At 39.0% G+C, this 15,279-nt stretch overlaps 1 protein-coding gene across 1 annotated transcript; it reads left to right on the top strand.

The window, feature by feature from the left end:
• The first annotated feature begins 239 nt into the window (after window positions 1-239).
• On the top strand, window positions 240-15,068 carry SLC35A1 (solute carrier family 35 member A1). The gene is made up of 8 exons (XM_026666538.2): window positions 240-432; window positions 3,686-3,863; window positions 6,289-6,448; window positions 7,431-7,583; window positions 8,711-8,777; window positions 10,431-10,607; window positions 12,182-12,316; window positions 14,069-15,068. The coding sequence occupies exons 1-8, from the start codon at window positions 417-419 to the stop codon at window positions 14,197-14,199; spliced, it is 1,017 nt and encodes a 338-aa protein (XP_026522323.2). The 5' UTR covers window positions 240-416; the 3' UTR covers window positions 14,200-15,068.
• The last annotated feature ends 211 nt before the right edge of the window (window positions 15,069-15,279 follow it).

Genomic DNA, 15,279 nt, shown 5'->3' with positions numbered 1-15,279 from the left:
CCTTTGGAACAAATATCACCTGGATGACTGAGAATCTCCATATAGACCCTTAAGACGTGGATTTCAACTCCCAGCATTCCCCAACCAGCAGGCTGAAGACTACATGATTTGAAGTCCACATGTCTTAAAAGTTGCTGAATTGGGCTAGCTGAAGTCTGTCTTGATATTAAAAATAAGAATCTGCGCCGTCCTGTTCCTTTAAGGAACAGCCCTGCCAACACCAATCTACTTCCTAGAACAGACAACTGAGAAGTTCCACGGAAAGCTTCGGTCTATTTCTCTTTCCGGCGGTAGGATCGAAGCGACGCGTACCGGAACGGACCCTCTAGTTGGCTTCTATAGCTCTCTATGGTAAATTGGACTGATCGGCTGGGCGGGCTTATTCTCACGCCAATTGATACCTTCTCTTGGCTACTATGGCGCCTCCGAAAGGTAAACGATGACTCGTATCCTAACGTCTGATCCCGCTGGTACTCGGATCGCAAAACCAGCCGCTGCGATCGGCTCCGCTTTACTACTTGTGCAGAAAGAGAGCGATCCGCTAATGGTTGGGCATCCCCACGTGCGGCGGGGGGATTCCGTATAGAAAAGGAGGAATTCTGAAGCCCCCCCCCCCGGAATGGAACCCAGTCTGATTAGAAGAAGGTGGCTAGTTTAAATAAGACGCAAGCCGATATCCGCTTGTTGCCACCCATTCTGCTGTCTGTGGGTAACCGTTCCGTTGCATTATAACAAGTTTTCCCCAACCAAAGCTTTTCAGATGTATTGGACTTTTTAAAAAAAAGAAATTATGCTGGCTGGGAATGATAGGTTTAGAAGTCCAACTGATTTGGCCCCATGTTGGAAAAAATGGTCGGAGTGATTTTGGTTGAAGTAACTGGTCCGTAAGAGCCTTTTGGCACGGAAAAAAATGCACGCCTTTCCAGTCCCGTCTGTGTTGCTAAAATAAGTCTCCAGAGCTGTTTGAAAGGATAGCTTGTAATTTACTCTGTGGAAATAATCCTTAATTTGTGCAAGCGATATCCAGATCTAATGACTCCCATTCTTGTTTTCAGTCAAGTAAATATTCAGTTGTCAGGCATGACAAGTGATTTATTCTTTAAATATGAATTGACCTGGCTGAAATAATAGAGTAACATAGGAACTTAGTTTGGAAGCATATGAGCTAACTATGGAATGAAATTATATTTTGATTACCAAATTAGATTTGATATCAGAAATTGTAGAAATGAAGACAATGTTCACAATGATCTGGATGTGTGAAGGAAGTACACAAATTGTTCATTGAATTCAGTTCATTTTGAGAGAACTACAATATTTCTTGCTTTCAAAGATTTGTGCCATGTAGACCCCTAATTTAAATGTAGCTGTTCTCTGTACTTCTAATAGTTCTCTGTGGAAGTGGTTCACATTTTACAGATTGATCCAGTTTTTGGCATGTTTATATGTAGGTTTAATATATATTTAAAGAGAAGTTTTAATTCATTGCTAGTTTGGCAGAGTTGTTAATATGGTAATTTTAAAAAAACTGATTTGGCTTTATGAGGTATTATGTTATAAATATGCAATGCTCTTTTGAAGTCAAAGTTAAATTATATCATATGGTTATACCGTTATGATACCGTATCTCTGCAATTTAGTGTTTTAAATAAACAAGTCTTTCTCTTAATTTTATTTAATCACCTTGCCATGTAGGCACCATGTGTAACAATTTTGCATTCTGTCCTGGAAGCAGAATAAACAATATACCCACCCCAAATAATATGAAAAGTAAGTTTCCTTGTTACTACTCAAAGGAAGAAAAACATTTAATAGTGCTGTTTGTTAGGGATATACACCCTAGCAGAACGTGCAACGGCAGTCTAGCAGACAGGCAGATATGTGAGACAAAACGTTGTAGTAGCTTACACTCAGTAAGACAGATACACTGTGCAAGTTAAATAGTTTTTATTCCAGCAAGAGTTATAGCATAGTCAAAACGGTCCATATGTCATACACTAAGTTCAATCAGTCCAGGGGTTATTCAGTTTGCAAAGTCCAGTGTCGAAGAAGAGTTCATTAAACTTACAATCAATCAGTCCAGTGATATATCTCTTTTGCAGTCAGAGATATGAAGAAAAATCAAACCCCTTTTCTTCTCTCAGCAAACACGCAGCTATCACCACCAATCCATTGTCAGCATTCCAGTAAAAGCCAGGGCAACAGTGAGCTCTCTTGCTCCCTCTTATGGTGATTTTACAACCGCAACCAAAAACTTGGTTTACAGTTTAAAGTGATACACACAGTCATAGTCTATATATATTATTTTACCCAAACTAAGTTAGGTAAACAATGTTATCCCTAACACTGTTCATCACCTGGTTGCACTGGATGATATTTGTATCTGCTGCAGAACCTAGCCTCACATGCCACATGTTGAAGCAAATGAGATCTTATCTTTAAGACAAGCATAAATTATATGATTGCAAAGTGTAACCTGTCATACCTTGGAGGAATATTTATACAAGGTGGAACTCCCTTGAAATAATAAATGGATTTGGGAATGCAAAGCTGTATTGGAATACCGGTATAATGATCCATGTATACCAATGTTGTGGGAATACAAAAAAAAAACCTAACTTTGTAGAAGTAAAGCAAAAAATCTGAGGCAAACATTACTAGTCTTTCTTGATAATGAGAGATGGTATCAGTTCTAAATCATTACCTGGAACTGGATGCTGCCAGGATTTTTAATTCTTAATCTCTTATATAATTATTAAAACAAAATCTGTAACAAAGAAATAAAATTACAGAAAATTATCCTATCTGAAAAATTGGGTAGAGCTAGATGTATCTTTATGAGATGCTATGCAGTGAATACCCTGATGTTAATCACTGGAGATGTGAGGAGAGCCAGTTGCACACAGCAGCTAGAAGATGACCTTGGACCAATCACTCTTTCTCAACTTAGGAAGGAGACAAGGGCAAGCCACTTCTGAAAAACCTCACCAAGAAAAACTGCAGGGACTAGTTTAGGCAGTCAGTGACTGAAACCCACTCTCCATCCCAAAGACATGAAGATCTGAGGCTTTTTGCTCCAGGACAGCTCACTCTGAACCAAGCCCCCATCCTCTTGTTTTAGGTTGGTTGGCATAGAAGAGAAATAATACTGAGGCACAAAATTGCATCCCTCCCAAATAGGCTGATTAGGTGGGAGATGCCATGGTAATGATCCTAAAAAAAAATAGCAGTTGACTTAGACATAGGGAAAATTTGTTTCCCATGCACACTGTGAAACAGATCTGACCAGCCTGAACAATTGTTATATATGATGCCAGTGAAGATTCATGTATCAGCCTCTAATGCAGTGTTTCTGAAACTTGGCAGTGTTCAATTTCCAGAATTCCTCAGCCAGCTGTGGAAGTTTAAATCTGCACATTTTAAGATTGCCAAATTTCGGAAACTTGCTCTAATGGCTACTAGATATTCCTCTGTAGATAGCCAGCTGTCATAGTTGCTGGGGTATCTAAAATTAATTTATTATATTCCCTCTCTTTCCCTCTCTTCTTTCCCCTCTCCCACTTCCTCTCCTCCCCTCTCTCTTTCTGTATTTAAGATCAATATGATCCATGTGAACTTATTTGTGACTGTTGAAGGTGGGGTTTTAATTCTTGCATTTCACAGAGGGATCCTTTTGCTTTTCCAGAAAATGTCAGCCTACTTTTTAAATTGTACTGCTTGACGGTGATGACCTTAGTGGCTGCAACATATACAGTAGCGTTACGATATACAAGAACAACTGGAGCAGTTCTGTACTTTTCATCCACAGCTGTTTGCATTACAGAAGTTATCAAATTGTTCCTAAGTTTGGGCATTTTAGCAAAGTAAGTATGAATGCCGGTGAGGATAGTCAGATGATAAATTTACTTGCTTGTTTCTGATTTATTTTCTTCCTTTAAAAAAAACCCTCCCATAGTTCCTGTTATGATTCTTGTATGCTGTGTGAGTTTTGCTTCTTTAAATAGAAGAATATTTTCAAAGCGAACAAAAACATTCCGGATTGAGTTTTTGTTCTAGATTTTTTTTTCCTCCCAGCAACTTAATAAACAGATGCCATTACTCAAATACTTGTTCATTGTTCCGGCTAAAGACCAGAGTGTTAGTGTGAATTGAATTCTGAAACTTGAGCCGAAGTGATTTAGTGCAGACATGATTCTTTGCAAACATTCAAAAGATCCTATATTCTTACAAGAGGGCATTTAAAGATTGGCAATTTATTCATGCTGTTCTTCCTCAGTTATGACTTCCTTAGAGCTTTTGAACAAGGCAAACTTAGAGTTCATGTAACAAAAATAACCTGAAAACAGTCTCAACAAATGTATAACTTTCAGTCTTTATTTAGTGGTACTTCAAACCTGCTGCCTTGAATTTGCAGCAAAATATACTATGCTGCCTTTGTGGCATAGGTAGATCATGACAATATTTAGACAATTGCTATGATATATTGCCATCTGATGCTTGGATACATCATACAAATAACAAACTCCCCTGCGTTTTTTTTTTTCTGTTTATGCTGAGTTTCTTAAGGAGTCATAATTGAGGAATCAGCATTGTACTTTCTAGGGATATAGATCAGCAATTCAAATCACCCTCCTTTGTCATGACCATGATGGATGGAGATGATACAGTCCGAATACATTTTGGAGGACAGTGAGTCGGAGAATGCTGGTGTAAAGGATTTATAATGAGCTTTATTAATTCCTCAGTGGTATCGGCTATAAGAACAGGGTTCCCTCTCCACGGTCTGTTCCCTGAAGCTACTTTTCTTTCAATTGGATTTAGGCACCAAAAGGAACCCTGGGTGAGAAGGAAAAATGACACACCCAGGTGGGGCTGATGAGAGAATAGGTTCCACAACTAGCCACATGTCCCTACTACTCCTAAAATTGGGCCTACCAGCCCACATGATGGATAAAATCCAAGTTTAAGCTACGACGCGTTGTTTTTATATTTAAGCTCCTAGCTTGGTAAGCTGTTGCATACAGCTTGACTCAACAACAACTCCCCAAAAGTTTGCAGGGACCACTGTAGTATCTTATTTACTGGTCATTTGGCATTGTTACCAAGAGAGATTTGTTCTGATACCAAGTCTTAATTATCTCTGAGAGGTTTGAGTTATTCTGAAATCAGAGTTTCAATAAATACAGTTTTCTAAATACCAAGACATTTATGCATATTCGCCGTCTTGAGTTATTTATGAAGTAATATAAAGGGATAAAAATGTAATAGATTTAATAAATAAATAAAAATAAAACCTTTCTTCTAGGACAGTGGTGTCAAACTGGATTTCTTTGAGGGCTGGATCATCATTGTAGTTGTCCTCCGTGGGCTGGCTGGCGGGGAGATGGGACGTACTCCTCCTGCAGCACCCTGCTGGCCAAACCAGAGTGCGTGGGGAGGGGTCCAAGCCAAAAACAGGTCCCCCTCACACCCCGTTTTGTCTTCCAGAGGCACTGCGGGTCGGTCCTTTGCTATTTCCAGGCTGGCCCCACTGGCCTTGTCCCCTATGGGTCAAATCCGGCCCACGGGCCTTGAGTTTGACACCCCTGTTCTAGGGCGTTATGTTTTTTCTTATGTGTGAAAAAAGTAAGAGGTTGGTCAACTGCTCTCCTCTCCCTCTTTCCTGCACATAAAACCAAACTCTATACCTGATGGAGCACCGGCAAATATGGCTGTCACCATAGTGGATGATAATGGGAAAGATGTTTAAGGGCAGGGAAGATCTATTCAGAATTACTGTAGACCAATCCAAGTCGTTTGACAGGATAGATTAAGAAGTGTCCTGTCCTTTTGCACTTTCTCAGGAACCATCTGGTTAATAAATGCATGTTAACAAAGTGGAATTTCGCCAAGCTCATCTCAGATGGAATTGTTTTCACTGAAACTGGTGTAAAAAAACTCTGGCAAAGGGGAAAGTTCTGAGCACAGATCTCTTCAATGGCCTCTTTCTGGTCAAAGACCGAAATAGACTGACTTTGAATCTAATATAATGCCTGTACCTCCCTACTATAAGAAGTGGCAATCCTGACTTCCTGTAAGCACCATGGTGAGCTGATGCCTTTCTGGCTTTCACTGACTAGACCGGGCAGTTATGAGTGCAGTTTTTGTATTTTTCTGTTGGTATTTTTTGTAGTTTGTATTCACTTTTATTCTGTTCATTTATAATTCTTAATAAAATTATTTAAAAAAAAAAAAAGAAGAGAAGTAGTCCTATTTCTCCTAAAACATTTCCCTTTTTATTTTCCTCAGGGAGACAGGAAGCCTGGGTAAATTGTCAATGTCTTTGAAAGAAAATGTTTTAGGCAGTCCTAAAGAATTATTGAAATTAAGTGTTCCTTCAGTTGTGTATGCTGTTCAGAATAATATGGCCTTCCTGGCTCTCAGCAACTTGGATGCAGCAGTTTATCAGGTAACTTGATGTTCGAAAGTTGAATCCTTTGCCGTGACAGCTAGAAGCAGGTTTTACACATATGTGGTTGTCCCAAAGGTGCTTTTTCCAAAACGCAACAGGCCGTTGTTTTTCACTGGAGATGTTTTGGTTCTCATCTAAGAAGTGAAACATACAGTCCTGAAACTGAAGAAGCTTCTTGGATGAGAAGGGAAACATCTTCAAAGAAAAGCAAAGTCCAGTTGCCTTTTGGAAAAGCACCTTTGGGACAACCATGACCTGGATGAGTGAGAATCTCGTAGACACACATGTGTGTGTTCTTCAGTGAATGATTGCAATGTCTAGGGACCTCTGGCACACAAGGAAGAGGAATAGCAGTGCTACTGGGGGAAGGGTGGCATTGTAACTCAACTATTTTCCAGTAGAAATAGTTAACCTTTTAGCTGTATGCTTCTGAAGGAAAAGTCAAGAAAGAAAGATCATAGAAAACTTCCATAAGTGAAGTGCTTTAGGTCCTCCATAATTCTTGTGTGAACTTTTGTTGATGTAGGAAGAGAAGTTGGTAACTCAGTAGGTTGTCTTAACAGTGTCATTACTGAAAAATGACAGGGAAAATGCAAAATGTTGGAACATTTTGGGGATGAATGGGGAAGCGAATGATTATTTTTGCTATCTGGCATTTAATGCCATATTCAAAATTAAAGACGACCAGGGTGTGCAATTTTGATTGGTGACAACTATATTTGGCATATAAGTAGAACTCTGCAAATCACACTTCATAGAAGGGACACTGTAACAGTAACAGTTGATATAATTGGTCACTTACAGCTCATCAAAACAAAAATTACATTTAACTATATGCTATTAATATTAGTCTCCGTATCATTTGAATGACATAACAATCACTTTTTCCTTATTTGTCTCTACATTAAAATGATTTTTGGCCCTATAGTTGGGATTATGCATCTCTGAAATAAAACATGTTTTAAACCCAATGGTTTAGGTGACATACCAGCTGAAAATCCCCTGCACAGCCTTATGTACTGTCCTGATGCTGAACCGTAGTCTTAGTCGATTGCAGTGGTTCTCAGTGTTTATGCTGTGTGGTGGAGTCACACTTGTGCAGTGGAAACCAGCTCAGGCTACTAAAGTTCAGGTAAGCATTCTCCTTGGGAGCTTTAATTTTCATTTTTTCTTATAGAAAAAAAAATGGCGACTTGTACCAAGGACAGTAGGTTTTTAGGGAACAAAGAACCGAAACCTGTGTTCCATAGTTGAATGTTTAACAGAAGTGCACATGTATCGAATTATAGTTTTTGCTTTGTTTTAATATTTAAACATGGGTAATTTTTTGGGGAGTACTCCTAGGACAAGAGCACTCTACCTTTTCTCAGTAGAGGGGCCAGCTATTTCTTGGCACAATTTTTATGGGGGTTGAAATGAGGAAGGAGCGATTTCAGAACTTCCAGGAAATTCTTACATTACTCTCTAGCATTTTTGTTTTCTTTCTGACCTCCCTCTTTTTGCCTCCACTGTATCCTTCTTTCTGACTCTCTTTTGCAAGAAAGAGATAAGTGTGAATTAATGGCAAAAGCTTCTGAGTTTAGCTTAAGAGTCTGATGAAATAAGTTAATCTCAATGCACCCAAAGGTTTCCTATTCCTGTTTGGGATCATAATAAGCTACTTTACGTGTTACATAAATGCAAAGTGAGATCTGGTAGGAAAAATAAATAAATCCCAATCTTGGGCATAGGGACTTGGCAATTGGACTCATTGAATTTAATGGGATGAGTGAGATCTACGAAAAATACCTGCACTTCTACTCTGTGTCCAAAATAGCCAATATTTTCATCCAGAACCAGTGATACAGATTTGTTCTCTATTACTACTTTATCAGAATTTATTTAATCCATCAAAAACACTGGCTGTGTTCTTTGGAACATAGATTATAGATAAATAAAGTGCTACTTATTTGTCTAATGGTAATGCAAATGACAATAGCCAAAGGACCTAAAGAACATTACAAAAATAGAAATGAGGGATCTGTGTGCAGTTATTGGGGCAATTCCCTCCTTTAGTCCAGAAGGTTTTGGCACCTGACTTTATTTTCTTGAGATTATATATTTGCATTATATTCAAACGTTGCAGCTCAACTTATAGGCAAACAGTACAGGGTTGCTTAAACCTATTCTGGCTTAATAAATCGGTGTCCTAAGTTTTGAGAAGTAGTTGTTGCCAATAGAGAAGAAATAAATTGATTTTCTTGTTTATTATATCTTTAGATGGAACAGAATCCACTGCTAGGATTTGGAGCGATAGCAATTGCTGTTCTATGTTCAGGATTTGCAGGTAATAATTAAACCACAAAACATTAAGCATGGTATTAGCTTATCTGATAACTCTTGTTCCCTATTTTGTACTAGTGCTGTTGTTGAACGCTCATTGGGATTTGAATTTCCATAGCTCAGCAACGAGGTCTTAATATGCAATGTCACATAATTGCACTGCTTAGCGATGACAATCCTGGCAATTGCTGTTGTTAAGTTAGGATCATGGGTCATTAAGCGAGGACTTCACATGACTGGGACTTGTGACTTCTTCTTGCCCGTTTCAATATGCAAAGTCAGTGGAGAAGGCAGTAGAGAAGGTCTCCCACTCCTGATGCTTTTTCCCCTAAGGAGCCATCCATGCACCCCACTGCACTCTCACCCTGTTGCAGTGCTTCAACCTGCACTACGGGACAGTGCCCAGCCATATGTTCAGTTGTACTCACGCATGGCAGTGCCTACCCGTACACTCTGCTATATTCACTTCCTATGGTGGCGACCGCCCATGTGCTTTCTATTTGTGGCATGTGGCAGGGCTCAGGGGTCCCTGCCTGACTGCACACGTGTCACATGGCAGCGACCACCTGTCCTGCTGCACTTGCGCCGCCTGTCCCAGCCTACCTGTGCTCCCGTAGCTCCGACCTGCCTACCTGCAGGGATTTGCAACTTCCTGCCAGCTTCTCCATCGACTTTGCTTTTTTGGAAATTGTGGTCATGTGACCACAGGGCGCTGTAGACGTTCATAAATATGAGCCAGCTGTCAAGCACGTGAAATATGATCACGCGATTATGGGACGGGATCCAGCAGATGTAATTTTGAGGCCAGGTCGTAACTTTTTGGGAATTTTGTGTAATTTTGAATGGTGGTTAACCTGCCTTTACTGATTTTTCCTCAAATCTATGCATGTTGTTTACAAAATTTGAAGAAATGCAAAGCCTAGGAAGTTTATCTTGCAATTTGCTAGATTCGGATGTGAGTACCATTAAAGTGATAAATCTCCAGAACAGTAAAGCCTACAAACCTGAAATTTGGCATGTATGTTCCTCTTGGCTTCTAGGGGCTCACTAACAAAGGATTTTTCAAGACCATCAGAGCATTAGTATTTCCTATATTATTATTAACACACTCTGATGCTAAGGAGTTCTACTCCCCCCTCCCCACCTGAAAAGAAATCTGTTCCAAATGCAAAACACAAGCAGAGGAGAGCAGTTTCACTTTCAGTTTTAGTTTCACAGCACCAAGCAGTTTTAGTACAGAACAGTTGAGCTAAGCCACACCTAGGCTCCTTGCTGTCTCCTTCTTGCTCACACAGCAAATATTGTTTCAGTTTCCAAACATCCCTCAACTCTCTCTCACACTGACAGGACGTTAGCATACCGAATACCGATGGATGCTGGTAGGCAGAGTCAGAATTTTCCCCCCTTATTTTCCTCCCCCAAAACTAAGCCCGCATACTTTTGTAGCGAAATATTTGATATTTTTCTGTACTGTTCATTATGGAAGTTATGATTCAACTAGGCTCCTTAATTTAGCTGTCAGAAAATTAATGCTTTCAGAAAAAGCTGTGGACGCCTGCCTTTAGCATTCAGCCATAAAAGTCTGATCCATCTTTAAAACAATTGACGAGCTTCTTTTCCAAGGTAGCTTGCTGATCTCTTGATACTTTCTTTTCAGGAGTGTATTTTGAGAAAGTACTAAAAAGCTCTGATACATCTTTATGGGTGAGGAACATTCAGATGTATCTCTCTGGAATTGCAGTGACATTGCTTGGGGTCTACACAGCTGAAGGAGCTCAAGTAATAGAGAAAGGATTTTTTTATGGCTATACGCCTTATGTCTGGTTTGTCATCTGTAAGTACTGGGCTTGGCCTTAATTTGTAATTGTTACAACCTGTTAACAGTTTGTGATGTTTTTGGCAGTAATGCTAGAAGTACTGTTTCAAATACGGGGATGTGTTGAAAAAGTAGTAATTATTAACGTGATCCAAAAGATTATCTCAATCTAATTGACTAAGAAGCGGTTTTAAATTGAATAAAACATCACAGTTCCTTTCTGTTTCTGTACTATTAGGTCAGACTGAGAAATATGTGGGGATGGTCTATAGAAGCAGGTCCCTTTTATTCCAGAACATTGCAAAAATCGTAATGAGGCTTGCCCCAAGCCCCTTTAATCCAATTATCTATAGCAGTGATTCTTAACCTGTGGTCTATGGGCCCCTGGGGGTGGGGCACGATGTTGTCACAGGGGGTCTTGAAGAAACTTAAGATTTAAATCTTAAGTTTTGGGCATGGTTCATGGCCACAAAAATATTTAAAGGGGGTCCATAGTAAATAAAAGATTGAAAACCACTGATCTATGGAATATAAGAAATCTAATGAATGCTAATTCCACTAGTAAAATATAGAAGTCAGCTGCTGAGGTGTACTTGTAAATTGTAGAGTGGAGGTTGGTAACCAGGCACCTTTTAGATTTTAACTTCCATCTGCCTCAGCCAAAATACCAAGTGGTGAGAGAATGGGAGAGAAATGTGAAAATAAATTTAAGGGAAAACTTATGTGGGATGTAAGAGACTGAGGGCTAATTAAGTCTTCTTGGACACGTTGTAGGCAAATACGCTAAGGAGGATAACCTTAGGTACATGGCTTTCAAAATCACATGATGGCAGAATGCCAAAATTCAATAGTCTGTTTGGGGGAAGATGAAAATAAAATTAAAAGCAGTTGTATTACACACTTGCAAAGCTTGAAGTCCAGTTTCTTATTAACACTTTTAATATTCACCAAAATTCAAACATAAATAAGGCGTAATTCTTTTACCTTTTTTTTTATTCGTGTGGGAATGATCTTGAGAGATAGAAGGCAGAACCACAGATTAGACAACAATCAGACAAGTGACAGCTTAGCCTGCCGAAGAAATAAGGGTCAGAAATAAGAAATAAATGTGTAAGAAAAGTCCCTCCCAAAATTCTTGGACTGTAAAGGCAAGGTGTGGGGATTTGCAAGATTCTGTTAATATAATCTTACAGTAAAGTTAGAGCTAGTACTTCTGGTTCTGCTTCTTGTCTGGACTTCCTCACAAGGCTGACATAAACTCTATTTTTAGTTCAGTTTCCTTCAGTTATCCCATCCTACCGTCTGTGATGTATGGAGGTTAAGCAATAAAACAACACCCCTCCCCCCCAATGCCAATCCATTCTTTAGATTCCAAATCAGGTTGGGTGGTTATGGGGTAAATACCGATTATCAACTGCAAATATAATCTCCAGATGGTGGTACAGACTATGTCACCCAGTCATGCAGTTGGGTTGACAAAACTGTTACTCAACAAGAAATTCTCTTGCCCATCCTTCCAAATAAATGCTGTAAAAGTTCTTTTTACCTTGTCAGAACGTATGGGGCATAACCACATCTCTTTTTTGTCCTAGTTCTTTCCAGTGTTGGGGGCCTCTATACTTCGGTTGTTGTTAAATACACAGACAACATTTTGAAAGGTTTTTCAGCGGCAGCAGCCATAGTGCTGTCTACGGTTGCATCAGTCGTTCTCTTCGGTTTACAAATCAGTAAGTTACTTTGGACTATTTTAGGTTTTCATTAAATCATTTATGATCCACAGTGTCAGTGGGATAATTTGCAATCAGTGATACATTATTATGGTTACATGGTTTAAATCAGTGTCCCCCAAGCTTTTGGGCACCAGAAACCAGTTCCATGGAGAGAAGTTTTTGTGTGTGTGTGTGGACTGGAGGGGAATGTGATTTGTGTGCTGCCCGATTCCTGTGGATGGGGCTTCACTTGTTTGTGCAGAGCAGATGCTGGCATACTGTGGACCAGTGCCGGTCCATGGATCAAAGGTTGAGGACCCCGGGTTAAATTATTCATAACCTACCAGCTTTATTCTTCTGCTAACACCATTTACGTAGCTTCACAAAGAAAATGACCAGATTATCTTGTCTTGAATTATTTTTCCAGGGTGATCTGATCCCTATCACATTCAAACATTATGTATTTATAATGTATTTTATCATGTTTCATTGATTCCACTGAAAAAATATTTTTCTATAAGATTGTTATGAAATGACAAGAGTTGTTTCTCATACAGATAGTCCTTGTTTAGCGATCTCAGTTGGGATCAACAACTCTGTTGCTAAGTGAAGCAGACTTTTTAAGTGGGAAGTTAGCATGACTGCATTTCTTTTCCCCACCCTTTGGAATGCTCACCCCAGCATTGGGATAATTAAGCAGAAGAGAATTAACATTTGGATTTATATTCATTGGAGAGGAAGAGATTACAAGAGAGTTAGCAGGCACACAATGGGGAATACTCATTGAAAGAAATGCAGTTGCATGCTGTGCAAACAGCTCAGTGCAGATGTCCTTATTGTGTGTTTGCTTACTCTCTTGTAATCCCCTCCTCTCCAATCTCTACTCTGCAAGGGAGGAGAAAAAGAATAGCAGGTTACGCACAGGACAACATGTACTGACTGCAGTGGTGATCACAAAACTGATGGATGCTGCAAAGGTCCTAAATGTGAGCATTGGCCATGAAATTATTCTTTCAGCACCAATCATAATTTTGAATGATCACTGAATGAAGACAGTCGTTCAGCAAGGACTACCCGTATAAGCAAGCTGAATCTTAATCTTGCAGTCATGAAGTGAAGGTGAATGTGAAGAATTTTTCAATCTTCTTCAGGTCTCAGTCATACTTAAGATGAAGTTGCCACTTACACAGTGGTACCTTAGTCCTCGTCTTTAATTGGTTCTGGCAGGCGCAACAAATACTAAAAAGGATGAGTAGTAAAAAAAACACCACCACATGACCCTTTGTTTCAGCCAGGAAGGACTTCTGTCCCTTTTCCTATGCCGACGGCCTTCCCAGCATGGCTGATTTCCTGTCTGTCCTCCGTGGCTGTCCCCCACTTCCTTTTTCAGGGACCTTCCCAGCATGGTTTACTTCCTGTTCACTCTCTGCAGCTGTCCCCTCACTTCCCTTTTCAGTGCATCAAGTACTAAACAAATGATGAGTACTGGGACATTTTTACATTCACATTCAGTGAGTATCAAATTTGATGAGATTTGAAGCACTCAAGTACTGAGGTATCCCTATATTTACTAATATAATGCCTCTTCCAGAAGCTGTAAAATGGAAGTAGATTGTAGCAAGATATGAAAACTACTTTTCAGCAGTGAAACACAACCAACAAAACATTTGGAGAATTCATAATCTAAAGCTTCAAATCAGACTTTTTATTTTCAGTGATGAGACTGTGAGCAACATACTTTAAACTGTGTGTTTTCTTTTTCCTTTCCAGCTATAACTTTCTCTCTGGGGGCACTGCTTGTCTGTGTTTCAATATATCTGTATGGATTGCCTCGACAAGATACAACAAAAATCCAGCCAGCAGAAACAAAAGCGTCAAAAGGGAATCTTACTAGTGTGTGATGTCTGTCTTCGTGAACAATAGAAAGGCAATACAAAATAAAAGAGACAGTTTGTATGCCTGTCCCTACCCTCAATTTTCTTTTTGAAAGAAAGCCTTCAATTCTTCATGGAAAGCTTCTGATGGAACTAAAAACAAAGTCAGTTATTCATTGGATGAAAATCTACACTGGACGGAGATTCTTCGCTAATCTGTAGAATCTCACTTTTCCTTATAAACTTTGGTCTTTTGCTATTGAAGATGCCTTGTGTGGAAAAGAAGGAATGGAAGGCAGAGTTATACATAAATAGGGAAATGGCCCTGGAATTTACTCTTTATGTTGTAACGTTGTATGTAGGCTTTGTTGCCAGAAATGCTTTGTGTTTGCAAGGAAAGGGTAATTCAAATTTAAATGTGACCAAAACAACATAAAATTATGTTGGAAGGAAGGCATCTTTTTCTCCATGGATTCCTGACATGAAGATCCAGGCAAGTGCTATATTGCTTTAATGATAAAAAATCATCGTTACAATAGAAAAAAAAACACAGTGACAGTTTGTGAGATAGAAGAATGCTGTTACTGGAGCTTTAAAACTGAAAATGGTAATTTATTTTTTAATATCCTGAAGCCAGGATCACAACTTTTTGAAAAACCACAGGAAGGAAAAAAAAATACTGTGATTTCTTTGAAGAATTTTCTATTGTAAAAGAGAAGGGGATAGATAAATGTACATACATTTACTCCTGCATTGAATTAACTAGTAAATACATACATTCTTGTGCAGTATGGCTAGTTTGTGCACTGTTAAAATTTGATTTTTTAAAAAATATTTGATTAAATTTGTTTTAGAGAAGGGGAACAAACCCTATGGATTAAATATTTAGGTTTGTATTTCCTGATTTTTGTCAACTTACTTTTATACTGAAATCATTGAGAGATAAACATTTTTAAAGCTTTTAGCAGGTTTTCTAAAATGAGGTTTTAAGAAATTAAAATGCATAACTTCTGTAAATCGAGTTATTACAGAGGGAACCAACCAAACTAAGGCTTGAATGAGAACCTGATAAATCTGATGCCAAGAAGTGATTTTTAACCTTAAAGC

The sequence above is a fragment of the Notechis scutatus genome, chromosome 1 (genome assembly GCF_049901735.1).
Source record: "Notechis scutatus isolate UNSWTSFEM ecotype Mainland chromosome 1, rNotScu1.2, whole genome shotgun sequence".
NCBI lineage: Eukaryota > Metazoa > Chordata > Lepidosauria > Squamata > Elapidae > Notechis > Notechis scutatus.
The sequence above is the reverse complement of the archived record's forward strand: the minus strand, read 5'-3'. Positions and strand labels throughout refer to the sequence as shown.

What these genes read in the sequence shown, in the direction of transcription:
- SLC35A1 (XM_026666538.2), top strand. An exon ending in TTATGTCTGGTTTGTCATCT is followed by an intron (nt 10,608 to 12,181) that starts GTAAGTACTGGG and finishes TTTTTGTCCTAG; the next exon opens with TTCTTTCCAGTGTTGGGGGC. An exon ending in TCTCTTCGGTTTACAAATCA is followed by an intron (nt 12,317 to 14,068) that starts GTAAGTTACTTT and finishes TTTCCTTTCCAG; the next exon opens with CTATAACTTTCTCTCTGGGG.